General features: G+C 56.5%; 4 protein-coding genes across 4 annotated transcripts; all 4 read left to right on the forward strand.

Moving 5' to 3' along the window:
* Positions 1 to 457: 457 nt before the first annotated feature.
* On the forward strand, positions 458 to 1,450 carry LMJF_27_1590 (putative diacylglycerol acyltransferase; the record flags this gene model as incomplete). The annotated part of the gene is made up of 1 exon (XM_003721919.1): positions 458 to 1,450. One exon carries the CDS (start codon positions 458 to 460, stop codon positions 1,448 to 1,450), a length of 993 nt encoding a protein of 330 aa, XP_003721967.1.
* A 5,336-nt stretch (positions 1,451 to 6,786) lies between these two features.
* Positions 6,787 to 7,578, forward strand: LMJF_27_1600 (conserved hypothetical protein; the record flags this gene model as incomplete). The annotated part of the gene is made up of 1 exon (XM_003721920.1): positions 6,787 to 7,578. One exon carries the CDS (start codon positions 6,787 to 6,789, stop codon positions 7,576 to 7,578), a length of 792 nt encoding a protein of 263 aa, XP_003721968.1.
* A 2,224-nt stretch (positions 7,579 to 9,802) lies between these two features.
* On the forward strand, positions 9,803 to 9,979 carry LMJF_27_1605 (ghistone H1 like; the record flags this gene model as incomplete). Its single annotated transcript, XM_003721921.1, has 1 exon — positions 9,803 to 9,979. One exon carries the CDS (start codon positions 9,803 to 9,805, stop codon positions 9,977 to 9,979), a length of 177 nt encoding a protein of 58 aa, XP_003721969.1.
* A 6,305-nt stretch (positions 9,980 to 16,284) lies between these two features.
* On the forward strand, positions 16,285 to 16,929 carry EIF4E1 (putative eukaryotic translation initiation factor eIF-4E; the record flags this gene model as incomplete). The annotated part of the gene is made up of 1 exon (XM_003721922.1): positions 16,285 to 16,929. One exon carries the CDS (start codon positions 16,285 to 16,287, stop codon positions 16,927 to 16,929), a length of 645 nt encoding a protein of 214 aa, XP_003721970.1.
* Between the last annotated feature and the right edge of the window lie 4,597 nt (positions 16,930 to 21,526).

The following is a 21,526-nucleotide window of genomic DNA, read 5'->3' on the forward strand; positions in this document are numbered from 1 at the left end:
GTCAGCACAGCACCTCCCCTTCCCTTGGATGCTCTTGGGCGCAGTGGGGAGGGGGAAACCGCACTTCCGCTGATGCGTCTCTATCCACTTTCTCGTTTTACTCTCTCCCTTCTCCCTCCTTTTTGTGCTTCCCTCGTTTCCCGTTGTCGTCGATGTCTATCCTTCACCGTCAGATGCGGCAGCGAGTGGGTTAGCGTGCCCCATCCCCTTTTCACGTACTGCTTCCGGGCACAGGAATGCGCTGCAGTGGGAGCGCGCGACCGTTTGCCCTCGTAGGGGGAGGGGAGGGGGCGCATGCACGTGCACGGCGAGTCGTGTGTTGGCGCCGCGGCACAGCACCCTCTTCCTTGCGTGCGGCGCGCTTGCCCTGTTGCTGGCGGGCAACTTCAAGAAGGTGCGGCTTGCACTGAAGCTTGCGGTGTACGCTGTGATCGGCTACCTGACGTACCAGAGGTGCATGCTGCACGTTGTGGGCGGCCCGTCGTGGGGGATGGCGCGCGCGCTTGGCGTGCACGTCGTGGACTGCGCGGTGCTCGGCGCGTTGCTGTGGTACCTCCCGCTGTATTCGGGCAAGCCGTACCACACAGGGTCGCAGCGCAGCCTGCGCTTCACGGAGTTCGCGCGCAACTACTTGTTTGCCGACGCGGTGAAGTACTTCAACTTCCGCGTGATTGTGGATGACCCCGCCGTGCAGATGCGGGACGACACGTCGCAATACCTGTTCTCCTTCCACCCCCACGGCGTGTTCCCCGGCACGGCGCTGTTTGCGTCTCTGACGGCGGAGTGGGCCCTCAAGGTCGGCGTCAATGCGCAGCGCTATGTGTCGACGCATGTCGCGAGCGTTGTTTTGAACGTGCCACTGCTGCGGGACTTCAACCTGCGCCTCGGTGCGCTGTCAGTGAGCCGGCGCTCTGTGGAGGCGAGCCTCGCGCGCGGCAACAGCGTCCTTATCGTGACGGGTGGCCAGGCGGAGATGCTGCGCGCGCAGGTAAGCTCGGAGAGGATGATCCTGATCACGCAGCACACTGGTTTCATACGGCTAGCCATCGCGTCACGGGTGCCGCTGGTGCCGCTGCTGTGCTTTGCGGAGAACAACGTGCTGGGGATGCTGCAGTTTCCGCGCATCCAGCGCCTCTCGCTCAAGCTCCTGGGCTTTCCGTTCCCGGTGATTCCCTTTGGCCGATTCGGTCTGCCTCTGCCGTTCCGCACGCCGCTGACGCTTGTGGTGGGGCCGCCGCTTGCTATTCCCGAGGGTGCGGACGAGAACAACCCCGATGACATGCGGCGCGTGTCGGAGGCGTACTTCCAGTCGCTGAAGGACCTGTTCTACCGCCGCCGCGCTGAGGCCGGGTACCCTGGCATGGAGCTCGTACTGCTGGACGACGAGGAGGCGCGGAAGCGCAAGCAGGCCTGCGAGGCCGCGGCGTCCACAGCGAAGAGGGCAGCGTAGATGGTCGGTCGCTGCTTGGTGTGTGTGTGTGTGTGTGTCTGCGCGGCGGTGGTGCGAAGGGGAGAGCCGAAAGAAACGAAAAAGACGGAGGAGGGCCTTGACAACGGCGAAACAATCAGGGCCGTGTTGCGGCAAGAGTGCAGAACGGCGGCGAGGTGTCGCAAGACAGGAGGAATAAGCCGCCGCACTTGACGTTTTTAGGAGGAGAAGGGAGTCTCCATCGGACAAGAAGGCTGCGTTGCCTGGGAATGTACTGAAGGAACGGAAAAAAAGAACGCGAGACATGGGCGCCAAGCGAGGCAAAAAAAAATTGGGCACAACGAGCACGGGCGCTGAAGGGTGCGGCTGGCGGCATGGACTTTTTCGTTTTATGTTGTCCGTGTCGTGTTTCTCCTCGCTTTCTCTCCCTCTTGTGTTCTAGCGCAAGGAAGTCTTCCGTTAATGTCTCGTGGATATGTGTCTTCCTTTTTCATGCAGTGGGAGGAGGAGGAGGAGGAGGAGGGAGCTGTGTGTCTGTATGTGTGTGAAGCATGCGACAGTCACTGCCGTTGTCTTTCCCGCTCGCTCGCGGGAAAAAAAGGGGCAAGCGAAACGAATAAAAACGGACATCCCTGTGAACCGGGACGAAGGGGGGCGAACCTGCTACGCCGTCTGCAAGGGAGAAGGGAGAGCGCAAGTGCCGCAAAGAAGACGAATATGTCAAGGAAGAGTAGCGTGGGAGCGCACCCGTCAAGCATGTTCTTGTAGGGGATAGAGAAGCATGCTAGCTCTCTCTCTCTCTCTGTGTTTTATTCCCGTTTTCTCTTCGTCTTCTTCTATTGTGTTAGTTCTTACACTCAAGCCTCATCGATGTATCAGTGCGTCTGTGCCCGCTTGTGTTCTGCTCACTGATGATACCGTTTTTCATTTTTTTTTTGTTTTTTTTTTCTCTTTGGGTCAGTCGTGCTTTTGTTTTTATAGACGAGTCTGCTCCTCGTGTCCACCCATCCCCTGCGGCTGTGCACCGCTCATCTATGCGCACAAGCAGCAGCAGTAGCAGCACGAAAAAAAATCTTTGCCCACGACGTATCTCCCTAAGGAAGCATTCTTTGAACAGAGAATTCTTCTACCCTCACCCCACGCAACATGCACACGACCACGCAGTCCCCCGGTCGTCTATTGCATTGGCAAGTATCCTTTTAGCCAACTTCGCATTTCAAATCCGCCACCTTCTCCCTGTTGAGGTGTGATGTATTTGTGTATGTGTATACACGCATATATATGCATGTATAAATATGCTTTGCTCTGTCCCGCTTCGTATTTCTTTTCCCTTATTCCAGCACGTGCGAGTTGCCTGGCGGCGTGAGGAAGAGGGCGGAAAGACGAAACGAAACGAAAAAAAAATACACGAAAACGTGATAGCGCACTGGGACACACATGTGTACACACCCACGCCTTTGTCTCGATCCATGCCTGGGGAGCACCTCATTTGTGTGTGCGTATGGCATTGCGCATATCTCTGTCTTGAAGCAAGTGACTGCTTGGTGAGATCATCTGGTACGACGCACTACCTTTTATTATTATTATTTTGGTTGTGTGCTCCTCCCCCCCCCCTTCTCTGCTCTCGTTTCCGTGACTCTGCGTGCGTGTTGTGTACGTATGCGTGCGCCAGTTTCTATCTATCTGTACATATATATATATAGCTAGATAGATACACGGCCATTTTGTACTTAGTATTATTGTTGTCGTCTTTTTTTCTTTTCCGCTCCTCTCTCCCTCCCCCTCTCTCTGTTTCTCGTTCCGGTTTTCATTATTTCTATCGTGGATTGAACGCTTGCCCCTCCCCCCCCCTTTTTTTGTGTGGACAATGTATCGCAATACGGTCGTGCTGGCCGTCGACGCGGAAGAAACGAGGGAGAATGGTACTGTTTGGCTTTCTTTTCCGCTCCTCTTGATGTTCCTCGTTGGCCTTGCACACCAGCTGTAAATGGAAGCCACGGCTTGGTTGCTCGTTGTGCCCTTTCCACCCTTTGCGCCTCCTCGCTGTGGTGATGCGAGTTTTTTTTTTCCGCCCTCGGTTTATGCGCATGCTCGTGCGTGCGGTGGAGCAGGCAAGGCACTAGAGAAGAACGCGTGTGCGGCACGAAGCTGTATATATTTCCCCGCGGAGGTGGGGTGGGGTGAAGGGAGCATGGTCGAACAAAAGGTGGCTAGTTGAGCCGTTGAGTCACCATACATGAGAAGTACACGCTCGTGGCTTAATCGACCAGACTGAAGGAGGGAGGGGAGCGGCTTTATGTTCATGACAATGCTGTGCGCGTGTGCACGTGTCAACACCTTTGAAAGCTCTTCTCTCCTTCCTCCCTTCCTCCCTTTTTGTTTGTATCCGCTGTTGACTTGGTTGTTGTGTTGTGTTGTGTTGTGTGTGTGTGTGTGTGTTTAATGGACGCTTCTCCTCTCTCTCTTCCTCCGTCGTGCTTCTGTGCCGTTTTTTTTTGTCATTTTCTCCTCCGTATCATCTGCACACCCTGTTGAGTGCAGCCGCGACGCTACAAGAGGAATGTCGGTGGGATGATGGTGACACCAGACCGCGTTTGGCAACCGCCCTATGCGCCCTCTTTTTAGTGTGCTTTCCGGTATATCCGCTGTTGATGGCGGGTGGTGCGTTCCTCTTGCGCTCTTGGTGGCCGTGTTCAGGAACGGGTTCTGCTCAATGCGGCCGCTGGAAGACGTTGGAAACAAAACCCGTCTAGTGCCCTTACCGCTGCATGATGTAGAAACCACAAAGTCCAGACACTCAGGCATGCGCACGCGAACGTCTTTCGCTGCCGCTCGCGAAGAGACGAGAGAGAGATACACACACACACACACACACACAAGTAAAGAGGGAGACCAGAAGGAAGAGAAAGCCCGAGGGCGTCGTGCTTGAGGATCTTACACCGGAAGAAGGCCATTCACGGAGAGTCTACCACCGTCTCCTGCTGCAGCGAAAAAGAAAAGGGGGAACATAAGAATGGAAGTGAAACACGGGAAGAAAAGAAAACGAGAAGGAAGCCGTACAACGACAAAAAAGGGCAACGTTGACTTCATGGACCGTCGTAACTACCCCTCATTCACTGCATCCGTCTATGCTCCTTCTCTTGTGTGGCATGGGGGTGGGTTTCGAATCTCTTTTCTTTTTATCCTCTTCCCCCTCCCTCCCTCCTCCCACCACTCACCATTTTGTGTGTTTGTTTCCCCTTCCTCCCATACTGTGTATTTCAGCCCTCCTCCCCCACTGACATCGTCTTTTTTTCCATGTTCGACGTCACGGTTTTCCTCTTTTCTTCCCCCCCCCTTCCTCGTCCTTCTCGTCCCCCACCCCTCCCCCTGCTCTCGTGCCGACCAGGAGGGGGAGGGGTGGGGGACACAAAGAAACGCAAAGAAGTTAGACATGAATAGGGGCAAGGCCACCGTGAATGGAGGCGATCTGCACAGAGCCGCGCACACAGATCCGTCTTGATGTGCATGTGCGCGCCCGGTGGCTGCCTGCCGAGTGCGTTGATGATAACTGGCATGCCCGGTTTCGTGTGGGCTGCAGAGCACAGCGAGGTACGGTATCCATGCTCAATGACGAGAGTGCATTTAAACCAAAGGTTGTTGCACAGAAGCCTGGAGCTTCTCAACTCATTCGCTTATCAAGCGATCGGATCCGAGTTCTTCTGCGCTTCCTCTCTCTTGCGCTGTATGCTCGCGCATGCTGATACTTCATCGGTGTTTCCCTCAAACTGTGGAGCACACCACTACGCTGCTCCGACCTCCTCTTCTGCCGTTTCTTCGTATTTCACGGGACTTGCTGGCATGCACCTGCCTCCCCCTCCTCCTCCCCTCTTGCCAACCCTCTTACGCAACCCAAACGGCAACACCACAGTACGCCTACACTCGCACGAAACGCAGCTTGCACACGACAAACGCACGCAACAAGGCTGTGTGCATATCCTCTTGTCTTTTTTACTTTTATATGCCACATATCTGCGAAATCCTCCCCTAGGCAATACACCCCTCCCCCACCCTCTCTCTCTCTCTCTCTCCCTCTCTCTCTCTCTTCGGTTGCCCGTGAAAGACTGAAGCAGGCGGAAGACGGAGACGCCTATACACGACGAAGAACATCTGTCGCTCCCCGGCGTCGACACGAAGAGCACTCCCTCCTTCCACCATCGTTGTTCCCCTCTGCGGCTTTAGCATTCTTTCCGCCCGCCTCCCCCCTTTACCCCGCCCTCACACTGTCAAGATGTTTCCCGGTATGCATGGTCCTCAGGCGCTGCCGGATCAGGAGGCGTACCCGATGTTCTGGCGCAATCTTAACCGCTTCATAGCCATCACAACGGCCACCGTAGCGGTCGCTGTCGCCGTTCGCTACTGCGAGCAGCGCACGCACTCGATGCTGGTGTCGAGCCTGTGAAATGTGTTAAACCGAAAAACGGCTCATAATTCTCGTTCGGCATCAGCACGGTCTCGCACCGTGTGACTCAGGCCTCGTGTGCCTTTTTTTCACCGGTGCAGGGCGGCCTTTCAGCGGTCGCTCAGGCGGGTCCACGGTTTCGCTTGTCGGATCGACTCCTGCGCCCCGCCTCTCTTGATTTCGTATACCACACTCCCCCCTCTTCTTCCCACCGCCACCACCGCTGTGTCGTCCTCAGGGGAGTTTTACACGGCGTTTCTTCTCTCTTTTTCAGGCGAAGTGGAGGGGGGTTTGTGATGCCGGCGCAGCGTGTGTGTGCGTGTGTGTGTGTGTGTATGTCTGTTTCTCTTCAAGTCCCTCACTCTGTGCAGGACTTTGTGCGTGATTTGCCTCTGCAAAGGCGTTCGTGAGAGACGTCCTTCCATGTTAAGAGCTGTAAAAGGAGGTAACGCGCGTGCGCCCAAAGCACGCAGCCGTGCAGCGGACTGACGCTCGCGGACACACATCAGTGAAGTAGTGCGCGTACTCACCAACCGAGGGTTTGCTCCGTCGCCTCGCGAACACCACGCCGCCGCCCCTCGGGACTTGGTGATATCACTGCACGAGCGCTGTGCACGCCGAAGCGGTTCGAGAGGGCGTCGTAGAAACGGCGATACGAAGCGAGAGTGAGAAACGATCGAGTCCGGTTGTTTTAGTATGGCGCTTGCGCGCATCTAGCTCGAAACGAGTCTCTGTTGCCCCCTCTCGTCTTTTAGCTGCGGGGGCAGACTGCAGCCCGGTCATTGTTTGGCCCATCCTCCTCATCCTCCTCGCAAGCCTCACCCTCTTGCCTTCTCTTTGCTTCTTTCGCTCCCTACCGCTGTTGTGTCGGCGGCATGGGCTCACTCCAACCTCATCCTTCCCCCTCTCTCCCGTGATGCGGGTTGCGTCGTTTTGCCTTCCCTTGCACTTATTGTCTTTCGGAGCACAGGCGCGCGGTTGCTTCCGTCACAGCACAGGCGGTTCTTCGTCAGTTTTCTGCGCGGCGCGCCCCTTTCGCCTCTCCCACACAATGGCTGCGTCCGCTTGTTCTTCCGCAGTCCATCTGGACAACTTCCGGCTGCTTGCGGCTGGGCATGACGCAACCCATGCAGCCCCTTCATCGGCGCCTCTGACGGCGCCGATTTCCTTCTCTCTCACCTTCCACTTCCAGCGTTACGATGGGGCCGACTTCGAGTCTTTCATCAGCTCTTTGGGCGTCTCCGTCGACTTTGTGGCGGATGTGGCGTCGGAGCAAACGACGCTGACCTTGCTACCGCTCACCCCTGTGAGTGGCCCGTGGGCACGACGGGACACCGCCGCGGCAAACGGTGCCTTTTTGATGGCGGCCAGCGCGTCGGACTCATCGACGTCCTCCTCTGATTATGCAGCAGGCGCTCCACTGGATGGCGCTGCTGGAGCCGCGCCCGGTATGATGTATCAGCTGAGGGTGTACTTGAGCGATTTTCGCGCCTTGGAAAAAGTGCAGTTGAAGCACCTACTGCAGGTCAGCATGATGCATGTCCGGCTGGCACATCTCGGCACCAGTGATGGCGTCGGGAACAGCGACTCGAGTGACCCACGCACAGAGGAGCGCTCGGTGGCGGCGTGGAATGTGATTTGGCGGGTGCGGCGCAACCCACAAAACGAGCAAGAGTTGATACGCACGGTGCTGGACCCGCTCGCGTAGCGGGGGCAAACCACGGAGGCCACTCTCCACCGTGTGGGTGATGATTTTCAGGGATGCTCGCAGGTGCGCTGATGACTGTGCACGGTCAGGAATGACGATGAAGCGTATAGGCCCACCACCATCACCACGGTTTTGCAAACACACACAAACACACACGCACACACCAAGAAGGGAAAAAGAAAGAGCAGCCGTCAGCGTTCGTCAAAGGCAAGAGCGCGCGTCAGGTGATGGTCGGTTTCCCTTCTTCTTCCACCACCGTGTCCATCGCACACAAAGTGCCACACCCGATGGTACGCCGGCGCACGTCTTTCGAATACTTTCAAGCCATGCCATCCTCTGCTTTACCATGAACACCAGCTCCTATTGACGTTCCCTCCGCTTGCCCTGTCACGCCCCTCGCTTCTTTTTTTTTTTCACGCGTGTGTCCTCTTCCGCAATGGATGCGACGCCCTCCTCGTGTGGTGATGGTAACATCTGCTGCACTCGGCTCATTCGAACCCTGTCCGCACCCTTCCCCCCCCCCCTCCCACCTTCGTTGTGCACAATGTCACTAAGAAGAACACTTGAGTCTTATCGAACGAAACCGCTGTTTTTCTCTTGATCACGTTTTGCTGAGATCCGCTCCTTCGCCTCACCTTATACGTCCACCACAACCCCAGCAACACCATGTTCCTCGGTGGCTTCGTGCCGCGCCGCTTCGCGCAGTTCAACCGCGATCCGTGGTGGATGTTCTTCATCTTCGCGATCGGAGCCTGGGCTGGCGAGTACCCGGCTATGCAGATCAAATACAACGCCCGCGACTTGGTGCTAGACCCCCACCGCTACGTGTGGTCACACCTGGACGATCACCACTGAAGCAGAAAAGCAGTTCCTGGCCACTCGCACGTTTTCCCTCTCTTTCAGCCCTATAGCACGTTTCTCTCTCTCTCCGATATGGCAGCTACCACGGTCGTGGCCTGGACTGCATAAAAAGGGGCACGGGAGGAGTCGAAGATGATGGCGATGTGGTGGGACACCAAGAGAGACATGACAGACACCCACATGTGCGTGCTCTGGCGTGTCGATAGTGTTCAGACCCCCCACCCACCCACACAAGCACACGCACACACATACCGTCAAGCGTGTTCTCGTGATAGCAGTAATTAGTAGACCCTCTTCTTACCCCCCCCCACACACACGCACCTTCCATTTTCTCGTAAAGTAAGCGGACAGCAACGAAAATGAAGTTAAAAAGGGCCGGAAAGGGCAAACGCATTGCTTTGGCACACTGGCACCACCGTGCGCAGACAAGGGAGGGGGGCACACGGCGGGCTACGAAAGGCAGGCGCAAGCCTCGCTGCAGCGCCCTAGTCGTGTGTGTGTGTGTGCCTTCGCGGGAGATCGACGCGGCCTCGCGTCTTCCACACGCTGCTTGCGCTGACTCGGCCTCCCAACCGTCACCTCGTGTTTCACTTGTTTCGTTCATGAGCCTTGACCGATGAGGACAGGGAGCGGAAGGGACGAAGGCGCTGGGAGTGGCAATGCAGCGTGGGAAGTGGCCAGCGGCTCTGCCTGTGGCCTTTTTTTTGCCGTAGGGTGGCAAGCGGACCTTTTCTGCCCCCCCCCCGCCCAGCCTGCACACCAGTTTCTGTCCGCAACTCTCTCCCTGCTGTACCATTCTGCGTCCAGTGTCACGTGGGTCGCTTGCTCTGTCTTACCCTCGGATCTCCCTCCCACCCCACTCGCTTCCCCTGCCGCTCTGGCATTTTTCGTACCTTTGCTGCTGTCGTTGTTTGCGCGCCCCCCCCCCTCTTTCTCTTCGTGCTGCGGCATACACCCCACGCCCTTTTCTCGTGTGGTTCTTCCTCGCCTGCCACCCACTTCCCAACACCCCTCATTCACAATCGCCATCACCACGACGACGAAAAACCACATCACCCTCGCGCGCGCACACACACACACACACACACTCGTACGTGGCGCACAAAACAACAACAACAACCCCTTTGGTGCGTCACGGCACCCTCTCACGCGCACACAATTTTATAGATTTCTCGTTCTGCCATCTCGTTACCTACTCTCTTTCTCTCCACCACCACTGCTACCTACTGCATTCCCCCTCCTCCTCCTCCTCGCTTTTCCTATACCACCACCTCCCACCACCTCCTCCCCCCTACCCCCTACCCCCTACCCCCTCCCTCCTCCCTCCCATCCCCCCACAGTACCCATTCCACCGTATCCACAAATGGCCACGTCTCCGCATGCTGCTGTGAAGAAGGCCGGCTCGAAGAAGGCCGGCTCGAAGAAGGCGGCGCCCAAGGCCTCTGCGCCGAAGAAGGCGAAGAAGGCGGCGCCCAAGAAGGCGAAGAGCACCGGGTCGAAGAAGAAGAGCGGCGCGACGAAGGCCGCGGCGAAGAAGTAGAATGCAAATGCTGAGGCCGACACACATCGCTGTTAGAGATCGTTCCAGCGTTTTCTTTTTGTGGTTGGCTGCGGTTGCCTCTCCTCCAACCCCGTGTCGCTCACGCGTAGGGGCACGATAGGTGATGGCTTCTGCGCACACAATCATCATACGCATACGCTTGGAACGCTGACGTGTTTCATTCCGCTTTCTGTGTTAGTGCACTCCCCTCCTGCATCTTCTCGCTTCATTTTTTTGTTTGTTCGTTGTTGTTTCTTTTCGTCGTTTTTTTCTCCCCGTCAAATTCATAGAGATTTTATTTATCTGCCCTCCATCTCTCCTCCCTCCTCCATCTCCATGATGTTATGTCATGTCGGTTTCTTGGATTGTTTTTCCTCGTCCTTCGCTTACCGTGTACGTTTTTGTCGGACCAGAAGTCATTTGTGTACCACTTCTCTGTTTTTGTACATGGAGCATGTTTCTCTGTCTCTCTCTCTCTCTCTCCTATTTTCGTTTTTGTTTTCGTTTCCTCCTCACTTACCTATCCCCCCCCCTCCCTTACCTCGTCTCGGTTAAGGAAGGCGTGCGTGTGCGTGTGCGTGTGCGTGCGTGTGCGTGTGCGTGTGCGTGCGTGTGTGCGTTTAGATTGCGGTTCATGTTGCCTCATCGCGCGCTTTTCTTCTCCAGCTTTCGTTGCCCACCTGCTCTCAGCGTGTATGTATATGTACGTCTAGGCTTTGTGCATGTGTGCATGTGTGTGCGTGTATGTGTGTCTTTCCCCTCCCCCCTCCCCCACATACACATACACACACACACACATACACATACACATACACACATGCGTAGACATGTGTTGAGGCACAAGCAGACGAGGCAGAGAGGCGGGGAAAGGGAAGAAAGAAAAGAACGAAAAGAAAACAGGAGAACAAAAAACGAAGATATATAAAGAAGAAACAAGTAGACAGAAGAGGATAGCAATGAGAGGCCCACATCAAGCACCAACACCACATTTTCGAACTTGCCAGTGTCGTCTCTCTCCCCTCGCGTTTACCTTCCGCACACACAACCACACACACGCCCTCTCCTCCTCTTCCTCCCCCCCCCTTCCACCGCCCTGTCTTCTCCATCCTTTCAATCTTGTGTGGGCCTTGCTCCTTTCTTTTTGGCTGCTTTTTTCCCCGATTGCCCTCCTCCTCCCCCCCCCTTCGCTGCCCTCATGTCGTTGGCTCCTCTCCGCCTTGTCTTTCAGGACAGAAGTCTCCCTGGTGGTGCTCGCGTGTCGTGAGCGGACGCAGGTAGAAAAAAAAAGAGAGGAACAACATGCGTTGGAGGGAGGCGCAAGATGCAGAGGAAGGAGCACGAAGCGAAGCGAGGAGGGGAGACAACGAAGATGACGACAGGCGTACGGGCGGAGTGTGTACTTATAGGACTGCCGTTTTTCATTTTGTATTATGTTTCCCATCTATATTTTCTCCATCCTCTCTTGTGCGAATGCCCATGAATTGTTCTCTTGTATCCTTGCGATCGTTTTTGGCGACTCTTGTCCTACGCTCATCATCGGTCCTTCTCCCTGGTGCAACGTGAGCCGGCGTAAATGGCTGACTAGCTGCATTCCCTGTGTGTGTGTGTGTGTGTGTGTGCCTCCGTGGGATTGCAGCTCGGGCCGTTGCCTCGCTCCGGCTGTGCAAGATCCTACCGAAGACAAGCGAAAGGCAAACGTGCGAAAACTGCGAAACCAGAAAGGATCATGGGAAAGAAAAAAAAGGAACAACAGAAAGGTGCGGCGTAGCGGCTTGTGCACCTCTGCATGTGTATGCGAGTACGCATTCTCATCCATCGACGTGCGCACATGTACATCTGGTGCTCACGACAGCTCTTGTTCATAAGTAACAGTGGCGGTCGCGCGCCACGAGGGCAGCCTTGTGCACCTTCTGCATCTTGAGGGCGCGGTCCCTGAATAGGGGGATGCACAAGGACGTCAGGATAGCTGATATCGTTTGCAGCCATGCGCGTTTCTCTTCTGGCGTAAGGGGATTTGTACGCCGTTTCTGCCTGAGCTTACACGCCTTCACTCACACGAGGCTGAGTGCTCGAGCATCATGGAGCAACGGCGCGCGACCCCCCCCCACACACACACACGTACACACTCGGCGAGAGTCGCATGCATGTGTATGTGTGTGTGTGTGGTGGGGGGTGCTTTCGGCAGCCGCATGCTGTGCACGTCATCATCGCCCCCACCCCGCATGGCCGACCTCTCTTAGCGTTCACCTTTGTTTCTCGTCCTTCTCGACGTGCCTGCTGGACGTCGTTATCTCCCCCTTATTTGGCGCCATATCCTTTTCTGCGGATGCACGTTCTCGTTTGTCGTGGTGTCCCTTTTCGCCCGCTCCTCCCCCCCCCCCTTAGCGTCTGCCTTCTTTCACCTGCTCTACGGAAAACGGCCATGGACCCCCCACCCACCCCTCTCCTCATCTTCCTTCTCCCATGCATACATGCGTGAACATTTACACGCGCAAGGGCACAGTCACCACATCGCTTCTTTCTGCAGGGTCTTTGCTCCCTCGTTCAGCCATCTCTCCACCACTCCTCCGCTGCACCTCCCCCCCCCCACACCACCACCACCCCACTATCACTTTTCTGTAAGAATCGGTCCTTTCTCTATCCCCGCCCCCTCCCATTCCAAACAGTATTCCTTCCACTGCATCCACAAATGGCCGCTGCACCGTAGGCCGCCGTGAAGAACGCTTCCGCACAGAAGGCCGGCGCCCCCACCCCCGACCCCCACGGCGCCTGCAACGTATAGGATGTCGAGGTGGGTGTCTTACTACCCGAGTTTTTTCGACTGCTGAAGCCAATCAATGAGAAAACACAAGATGTCTGTGGGGCCGGGGGTCTCAGCACACACCAGGGTAGAGGTGTTGCAAAACATAAAGAAAGAGAAGGACGTGCACGAAGAAGCACAAGGCGTGTGCTGTACTATGCCAGCCTGCTTACGAGTTCGACATGAGCGCGGGGTGCAACTGCACCACTCAGAAACGGGGCGGTTTCATCCTTCTGCTTTGTGTTGCTTAGCTTCAGGCTTGCCAAAGAGGTGGTCGCGCGAGTGGGCGGAAAGGTTTGGGCTCCCGCTTCTGCGTTGTGTCTTCTTCGCCGTCTCATGCCCCTGCTGCGTTTTCAACAAGAGGCGGCTGGTGATTGTGTATTATCCGCGCCCCCGTACCTCCCTTCCTCTCCCTCGTTTTACCTCTCCCTGTGTTTCTCCTATCGACGACCATGTTTTTTTTCTATCAGTTTTTCTTTGGTTGTGTGCATGTGTGCGTCTGTGTGTGTGTGTCCTGATGCACGGCTCTTTTATACCGCACTGAAGCTCTTGCACTCTCTTGTTCTCTCGCTCTCACACTTGCTCTCTCTCTCTCTCTCTGCCCACGCCTGTAGGTCTTTCTCCTTCTTCTAATGCTCTCTGCTTCTCTCAGCTTTCATCTATGCATATCCATAACGATATGGGGGCGAATGTCTCTACTTTGTGAGCAAGCCAACGAAAAGGAAGTGGGGTGGGCGAAGGAAGCACATGTGGCCACGTAAGAAGAACAGAGGAGTGTCGCGCGCTGTGGTTCCCGTGTCTAGCTGACCCATTCGGCGTCGCGGTCCCTCTTCTCTGAATGAGCGCTTGCTCAGCTTGCACCAGACGCGCATCGTTTCCCTCCCTAGATCTTTCCCTGACATGGCTCAAGGTGCAGCCCTGCGCAATGTCGAAGGCGGAAGAAAAACCAAGGAAATGGTAGCATGTGAACACTGAATCCCAAGAATGACTCTTGCGTTCACGGCGAAGACACTCGCCAGCAGGAGCGCGCGAGGTGGGGGTGGCGGATCTCATAGTGTAGGCGAATAGTGCACAATGAGGATGCGGGCTCTCTACTTTGGCCGGTATAGGTGGACCCCTTACTTGAAGACTCATCTGCACGGTGGTGATTTGAGTGCTCACTGTTTTCTGCAGCGCGGCCTGTTTTCTTGCCCCCACCCCCTCCCTCATATGTGGCGATCCTGGAAGGACACTATCCGACACACACTCGCCCAGGCGCACGCTCGAGGGGCTGCCACGAATGCAGCGGGTCTTTTTGGTTCTCTTTCACCAGCTCTTCTTCATCCCCCCTCCTCGCCTTCTCTCTGTCTCTGTCTCTCTCTCTCTCTCTCTCGCCCAGCCACACTCCTTCACGTGCACCATTTCACTCGCTCACAACAGAAGCTTCCACGGCGAGATAACTCCACCCATCCATTTTTCCCCACCCGCCCCCCTCCCCCTCACGCGACCACATCAACTAGCCGAGAGCAGCGAAAACGTTCTGTAAGAGGCGCGAAGAGAGACCTCTTCCTAACCTCACCCGAAAAAAAGGAAAATCCACCGGTTTAGCAGCTCGATACGGCGCTATCTGTACTTACAGACACGCGCTGACGTTCACTGACACGTCTGTAACCACGACGAAAGGTGAAGAAGAAAACAAAACCACAACAGAATCAGGAAGGGTGCGAGAAAGAGAAAGAGCAGCCGGCCTCCATCTTTGTGCATCACCCGCACCGGCTCTCTTCCTCACGATTAGTCCATTACTTGCAGAACCTTTTGTGGTGTCCCACAGCAGTGCCTCTGTTCCCCTCTTCATCTCTAATCGTACTCCCCCGTAATCACGCAACGCCCCTCCTCCTACTCACCCACTCAGCCCCCTCGTCGCCCCTCATACCCAAGCCGCCCTTTTCTTCTCTTATTACGAAAAAGAAAATCGGAAAGGAAAGGATTACGCAAGGTTCTTTTTCTTCGCCAGTAACGGGTTGAACGAACACATAGCGAGGAGCAAAGCAGACAAGCGAAAGAAAGCAGGGAACGTTTTTATTCTGCGTTTTTCGAAGTGCAGCTGCCGAGCAGCTCAGCAACTCTTGCACTCACCTGAACACGTTCCGTATCACATCTCGTCCCCTGGTTCGCAGTTGTCGCCCTCACCGCCAATCGTTCCAGCTTCTTTGTGTGTGTGTGTGTGTGTGTGTGTGAAACAGTTTGGCCCACTCACAGAGACACGCGCGCGTACGGGCGCACTCGTCAACACAGATACACGTGCACTCGTACAAGCGCCGATTATCATCGCAACGTACTCCCTTCCCCCCCCCAACGCTAGGGTGCTGTTGCCGCACAGTATACGACCGGATCTGGTGACATTCTTTTTCCTTTCTCCTCCGCGGCCTCCGCTCCTCTGCTCTCTCCCCCTCCCCCTCTCCCTCCCCGCGTGTGTGTGTGTGTTCTTTGCGCTTACCTTTATTAATTTTTGTGTGTGTTTGTGCGTTGACGAGCCTGGTGGAGGTGATTGCTTCCTCGGCTCTTTTTTTTCTCTGGCGCGCTGAGTGCTCTGCGCTCTGGTGCGGCAACGACCAACAACGAGCACCGAAAACAACGAAAAGGAAAACGAAAAGAGGGACGAACCAGAGGTGAACACACCGTCGCAGTAGCTGTCCCCAATCCACCCACCCCGGTGCCCCCGGACAGGCACACAAACACGCAGACGCGGACAAGCATACACGCAGCCACCTTGCTCATCTACTCGCGAGCTGTGTCACACTCCCTCTCACGCACACTTTCTGTTTCATTTTTTCTCCTGCGTCTGCATATTCTTCGGTAACTTCCCCTCTTCTCCCTCGCTCTTTTTTTTCCGTTTTTGTTTGTTTGTTTTTTTTTCTTTTGATTTTCACTCTTGTGTTCGCGCCTTATCCGCGCTAGCAGAGGTGGTGGTGACGGTGGCGTTTGAAGTGCGTGTTTGCGTGCCTGTGTGTGTGTGTGCGTGTGTTTGCGTCTCCGTTGTAGACCGTTCTGTTTTCCTGATCTTCTACTTGTGCACTCCCCCCTCTCCCACTATCACCCTCCGCAGACAGTCACCCGTTCAGGTCTTTTGTCGTTCCTCTTGCACGTTGGCGTACCCCTTCTCTCCTCTCCTCCCTCGCGCCGACGAACACACTCAAGCACACGCACTGCCCTCTCTCGAGGCTCAAGGTGGTGCCTCGCCTTCTTCACGCTTGTTGTTCCTCTCTCTCTTTCTCCGTTGCCTCTGCGTGAGCTTGTTCACGCGTGTGAGAGCCTGTTTCCTCATCATTCTTGTCCGTCTGCGTGTTCTGGTGTATATCTTAGTCCTCAGCTGCAGCTGCTTTGCAAGGTTTACTTTGTTATTTTACGCTGTCTCTGTCGTGGTTGTTGCATTACTCGGGTTGAACGAATCAGTCGTCTTAGATCATCGCCTTCGCAGGATATCCCCTTACGTGCCCCTCCCCTCTTCTTCTTTTCGCATTACAGCATGTCAGCCCCGTCTTCAGTTCCTCCCCACAAAATGGCGAATTTGCACAAGCTGCAGCGCGCCTGGACACTTTGGTACGATAGCCCGTCTACGTACAACACTGAAAACTGGGAGATGTCGTTGGTTCCCATCATGACCGTGCACTCCGTGGAGGAGTTCTTTGTCATGCTCAGGTACATGAAGCCTCTGCATGCCTTGCGCACCTCCTCGCAGTACCACTTCTTTCAGGAAGGCGTTAAGCCAATGTGGGAGGACCCGGCAAACAAGAAGGGCGGCAAGCTCTGGGTGAACCTTGATATCACCAGCGCCAATGGTCGGAGCAGCAACAACAACACCAGCGGCACCTCGGCAGCCGACGGCAGCGCGGCGGAGGCCAAGACGGACCTCGACAAGGCATGGGAGAATGTTCTGATGGCCACCGTAGGCGAGTATCTCGACTGTGTAGACAAGAAGGACACACCAACGGAGCCGTTCGTGACGGGCATTGTCATGTCAAAGCGAAAGTACCACAACCGCCTCGCTGTGTGGGTGAGCGATGCGTCCGCAACGGACAAGATCGAGGCGCTGAAGAAGGCGCTAACGAAGGAAGCGAGCCTGGCGCCGATCGCATCCATGGTCTTCACAAAGCACGGCGAGGCGTCTTAGCAGTGGGTGTCTGTGCGGGTCATCTTGCTGTGGCTGATGTTTGCTTGTGTACGCGTTGAGGTGCTTTTTATTTTTTTTTTCTTTTTTTTTAAAGATTTATATCTACATATCTATATATATATATAGATATGTAGATATACATGTCTGTGCGTGTGTGTGTGTGTGTGTGTGTGCGTATGTGTGTGTGTGTGTTTCTGAGCGTGTGTGTGCGTATGTGTGTGTGTGTGTGTGTGTCATTGTTGCTCTTTTGTAATGTGTCCTCTTGGCGCTTCACCCACTGTGTGGCCTGTTGTCGGCATGTTGTCGTTATACACGTTGATACCAGCGACCTCCCCTCGTTTTGTTTGGTTATCGTGCATGTGTCAATGCACTCACATAAAGCAGTGCGGGGAAGCCTCTCTTTGTGTGGATATGGACTTTGTGGCGTACTAGAAAGGCAGGGATGCAGACGGGCAGCGTCTCGCCAGCCGTGCGGAGGGACCCACAGGTGCACTACTGTATGTAAGATCTCCTCGCAGCCCCATCCCTCCTCCATTCACCTCTGTCTCCCACCTCGGCTTTCTCCTCTCCTGCCGCCACCGATAACGCGCGTTTGTGTGTGTGTGTATGTGTGTGTATGTATGTGTGTGTGTGTGTGTGTGTGTGTGTATGTGTGTGTGTGTGTATGTGTGTGTGTGTGTGTATGGTGTGTGTGTGTGTGTGTGTGTGTTTGTGTGTCTTTCTCTCCAGTCGAGGATTCCTTCGTCGCTTTCGTTTTGCTGTTTTTCTGGTTCCCTTTCGCAACCTCGACATGAGCCGCGTCCTACCGCCCCTGTGGCGCTAACCAGCCATCTTTGCAAGCTACTCGAACGAATGGTGTCAGCACCATGTGGAAGAAAGGCCCCAGCCACAGCAGCCTCGCTTCCACCCTCACCGCGCCCCACCGTAGACTCGCCTCGACTTGTTTCTCCACCAGACAGCTCAGCGCCAGCGAGGTGCCAAGACAGGCGCAGCCTTTGCGGACTTTGCGCTTGCACGTTCGACCCTGTACACCATGGCACGACACAAGCTCAGCGTAGACCCGCACTGTACTCACTGGATCATGGATTTCTCAGGCGATTGTTGCGTCTTCGCTCGCTTCCACGAGAAGAGACCGAAGATGAACAGCTTTACACTCACGGAGCCCCAAAAGGGTCTGTCCGAGGCCCTCTCCTCTCCGTCATCGTGGTGGGCTCGCCGGGTGTGCAGCGCATCAGGACACCAGGACTGCACCACGCCTTCTGTGATGACCGCATCACAGGGCATCTCACCCTCTGTGGAGGCGGTGGAACACTGAAGGCTGGATGACGTCGCGGAGCTGAGCGTCCCCTAACAGAGGAGCACACTCTTCGGTGCGGGGCACCGCCAATGACTGCGACCCTCCTCAGCCATGCGAGGGGGCTACCCTGCGCGCTTGACGGGGGAGGTGTGCACGCCGGATCCCGGTACCGTCGCAGCACTCTGGCAGCTCTCGCACGGGCATGCAGGCGCCGACCTCTTCGGAGCCCCGCCCTCACACACACCTCCCTCGTGCGCAGCGGTCGCGTGCAACTCTCATTTCAGCTTGTCTGCGGCCATTGTGGGCTAGAACACAACAGCAAAGCTGACAAGCTAGCCGGATCCGCCATACCCGAGGAGTCGACGCCTGCTGTGTGGGTTACGGACTTGACCACCGGCCACAGACGGCAGGCTGACATCCCCCGAGACTGGCATGCGCGATGCAGCACGCAACCACAAGAGATTCTTGGCGGCAGCCGTTCCGCACCAGATGAATGAAGACGCTGAGCTCACGAGACGACTGTAGGTCGTACTCGGTCAGTCCTGTGCGGGCACCTGTCCGCACTTTGCTTTTCTGCAGCGGTGGGTGTCTGTCGCTTCACTTCACACCCGCTGTGCCCCTGCAGAGCGACAGGTTGTGAGCTCTCTCTGCGCACACTCGTGCGTGCGCACCGGCCTTTTCCGCTTGGCTTACTCATTCCTGTGAAAGACAAGCGGATTCAGGTGAACGTGGTATACCTCATGCAGCCATGGACTCAATGACAGCTCGAACCTGTCGCGGCGCATGCGTGCAAGCCGGCCGGACACGCCTTCCACGGCATCGCCGGAAATGGCAGATGAAGACACCAGGCCGCCCGAGGCGGCAAACGTCGTCCGAAACCGTATACCACGATGCGAAATTCGCTATAACTGTGCGCCGGCGCTGTGAAGCACAGCTGGCGTGATGTGTGTGCCATCCAGACAAAGGCATCCCGATATCGGAAGGGCAAGAGTGACTGACGATAGGAGGCGCGAAGAGGGCCATACGAATCAACCCAGAAGCGCATGTGTGCGAGATATGCGGCGTCCCCTACACCCGACCGCGTCTGCACCGATGAGGCACAGATGCGGGGAGCATGGGGAGAGCACCCCGACGCTCACCACGGAGCCCTCCAGGCTCCCATGTGGCGAGTCCCCACACCGCATTGCGGGATGCCGCGGCTGGAAGCGGCTGAGAGGACAACGCCTGGGGCACACAGGCAGAGTACGCAGGGTCTCGGAGGGCCATGACCTGAAGGTGGCCAACCCCCTTCCTGAGCTCATCCGACATGCGCCTGGGTAGCCCCTCTACTGCCCGCAAGGCAGACGCCACCGCTTCCGCCCTCGAGCATGGCTCTGGACGCGGCCCGTGTTGGATCGAGGCATGCATGCCACCCAGGCCTGTGTGGCACCCGTCGCGCAGCACGTAGCAGAGGAAGGGACGGGGAAGGGCAAGGAGAGCCGGCACGACGCATGACCCCGATGCCCACGGCAGGCAGTGCGTCCTTGGCGACCAGAGGGTGCTGCTGTGGTGCAGCAGAGGCAAGGTGGAGCCGTGGTTGTGCGTGTGCATGCTTGCTGACTTGCTCGTGGGTGGCATATAATGGGCGCAGTGGCGAAAAAAACGAATTAGCGATCTCGTCGTATCTGGGTAGGTACGTATGAGGTACACAAGACGTTGCTGTGGCAAGCATAGATTGCGGCGGTGAGCTGTGAGAAACGGCGGTGATGAGGATCAGGGTGAGTAGATAGCATCGGTGAGCCAATAACGCCGAAGAGGCCCCATCGAGCGTGTCACCCCTCACCAGCATTAACAACGAACTCGGCGGAACGGCGTAGCGAGCTCGCGCACGAACGGTATTCCTGCAAAGAGCGAACCCTTGAGCGCTTGAGGAACGTGCACGTAGGCGTGTTTGTCTTGTTGATGGCGCGTTTTTACACGAGGTCGGGTGAACGTCTCACGCGCTGTTAAGCACCGGGAGCAGTTTCGCCCAGGTGAGCGTGAGCGACGGGGTTGGACATGCTGCTGTCGCGGTGAGGCGCATGTGTGTGTGTGTGTACGTGGGGCGGGAGGGGGGTTGTTGTTGCAGCCTGCGGCACTGGTAGCGCGCGTGTGGACGGTAGGTGTGCGCGCCACCGTTTCTCTTCGGTCGCTGTTCGTTTGCTTCTCTGGCAAACGGAAGACACGCACGAGATGGGATGGATCTCAAGAGAGCATAGTCGTGCGAGTGCGTGTCTCCGGGGAAAACACGAGTACGCGTGACGCGGGTACGCTGCGGTGGATATCGCGTCTTTGCTTGACATGTGGGCATCCCCCGATAACATGGGGGGACACCCCTCTCCGTGCGTGGTATCCAGTGCTGAATACTCCCACTCTGTGTAGGGAAGCCAAGCACCCCTCTCTTTATCCCTGCCGAATGCCGAACCCCTTCTGGTGATGACAGGGTCAGGCACCCGCGACGTGGGGAGGTGAGAGCGACTCATTGCTACGGATGTCGGCGGCCAGGCCCTGGATGGCGTGGCGTGGGAGCGACCTGCGACAGCGAACATGCTTGTGCCACCCATGTGCTAGGCAGAGCGTCATGGCGACTCGAACGCATCCCATCCGGCCCTCGCGCTGGCCACTGGTGGTACGCAGCCTGCGTGCCGCCCCCGAGGCGGATGCACCAGGGGTGGCGACCAGCGTGGCGGGGGAGCGGCTGTGCGGCTGCCTGCGAAGCATGGGTTGAGGGCAGAGGTTTGGGGCAGAGGCCGTGCTCAGATGGCTGAGTCGGGTGCACACTGCTGCAATGCGCGCGTGTCTACGTCTGCTCGGCACTACGCGGATGGGGCCCGTGGCCGGGCCGGGGGTCGAGTGCCGCTACGCTCATGCTACGTGGCAGAGAGTGGACGCATCGAAGAAAAAATGCGCAGACAGCTCTTGGGGGTTCCTCGCTTCTCTCCGACACCCCCATTCGTTCCTCCTTCCGAGGGCTTTGCACGGGTGCGAGAGAGAGTGCGATGAAAACGCAGAGCGAGGGGCAAAAGCTCATGGGCGAAGCCAAGCGTGGAGGCAGCTGGGCTCTGTGGGGCAAACTGCTCGCCCGACCCCCTCCTTCTTCCTCTTGCCTTCAGCTCTTTTTGATGCAACTCACTTGTGTCCATATCGTCGCGGTGACTTTTGCGTCGTGTCGCCGGCGGCGTGGAAGGAAGAGGCAGTCACACGTTTTTGCTCTTTTCGCTGGTCAATGGTGGCGACGCGCGCGCTGCTCTGCCCTGAACGAAAATCGCTCAGTGTCACCCG

The sequence above is a fragment of the Leishmania major genome, chromosome 27 (assembly GCF_000002725.2).
Source record: "Leishmania major strain Friedlin complete genome, chromosome 27".
Classification (NCBI taxonomy): Eukaryota; Euglenozoa; class Kinetoplastea; order Trypanosomatida; family Trypanosomatidae; genus Leishmania; species Leishmania major.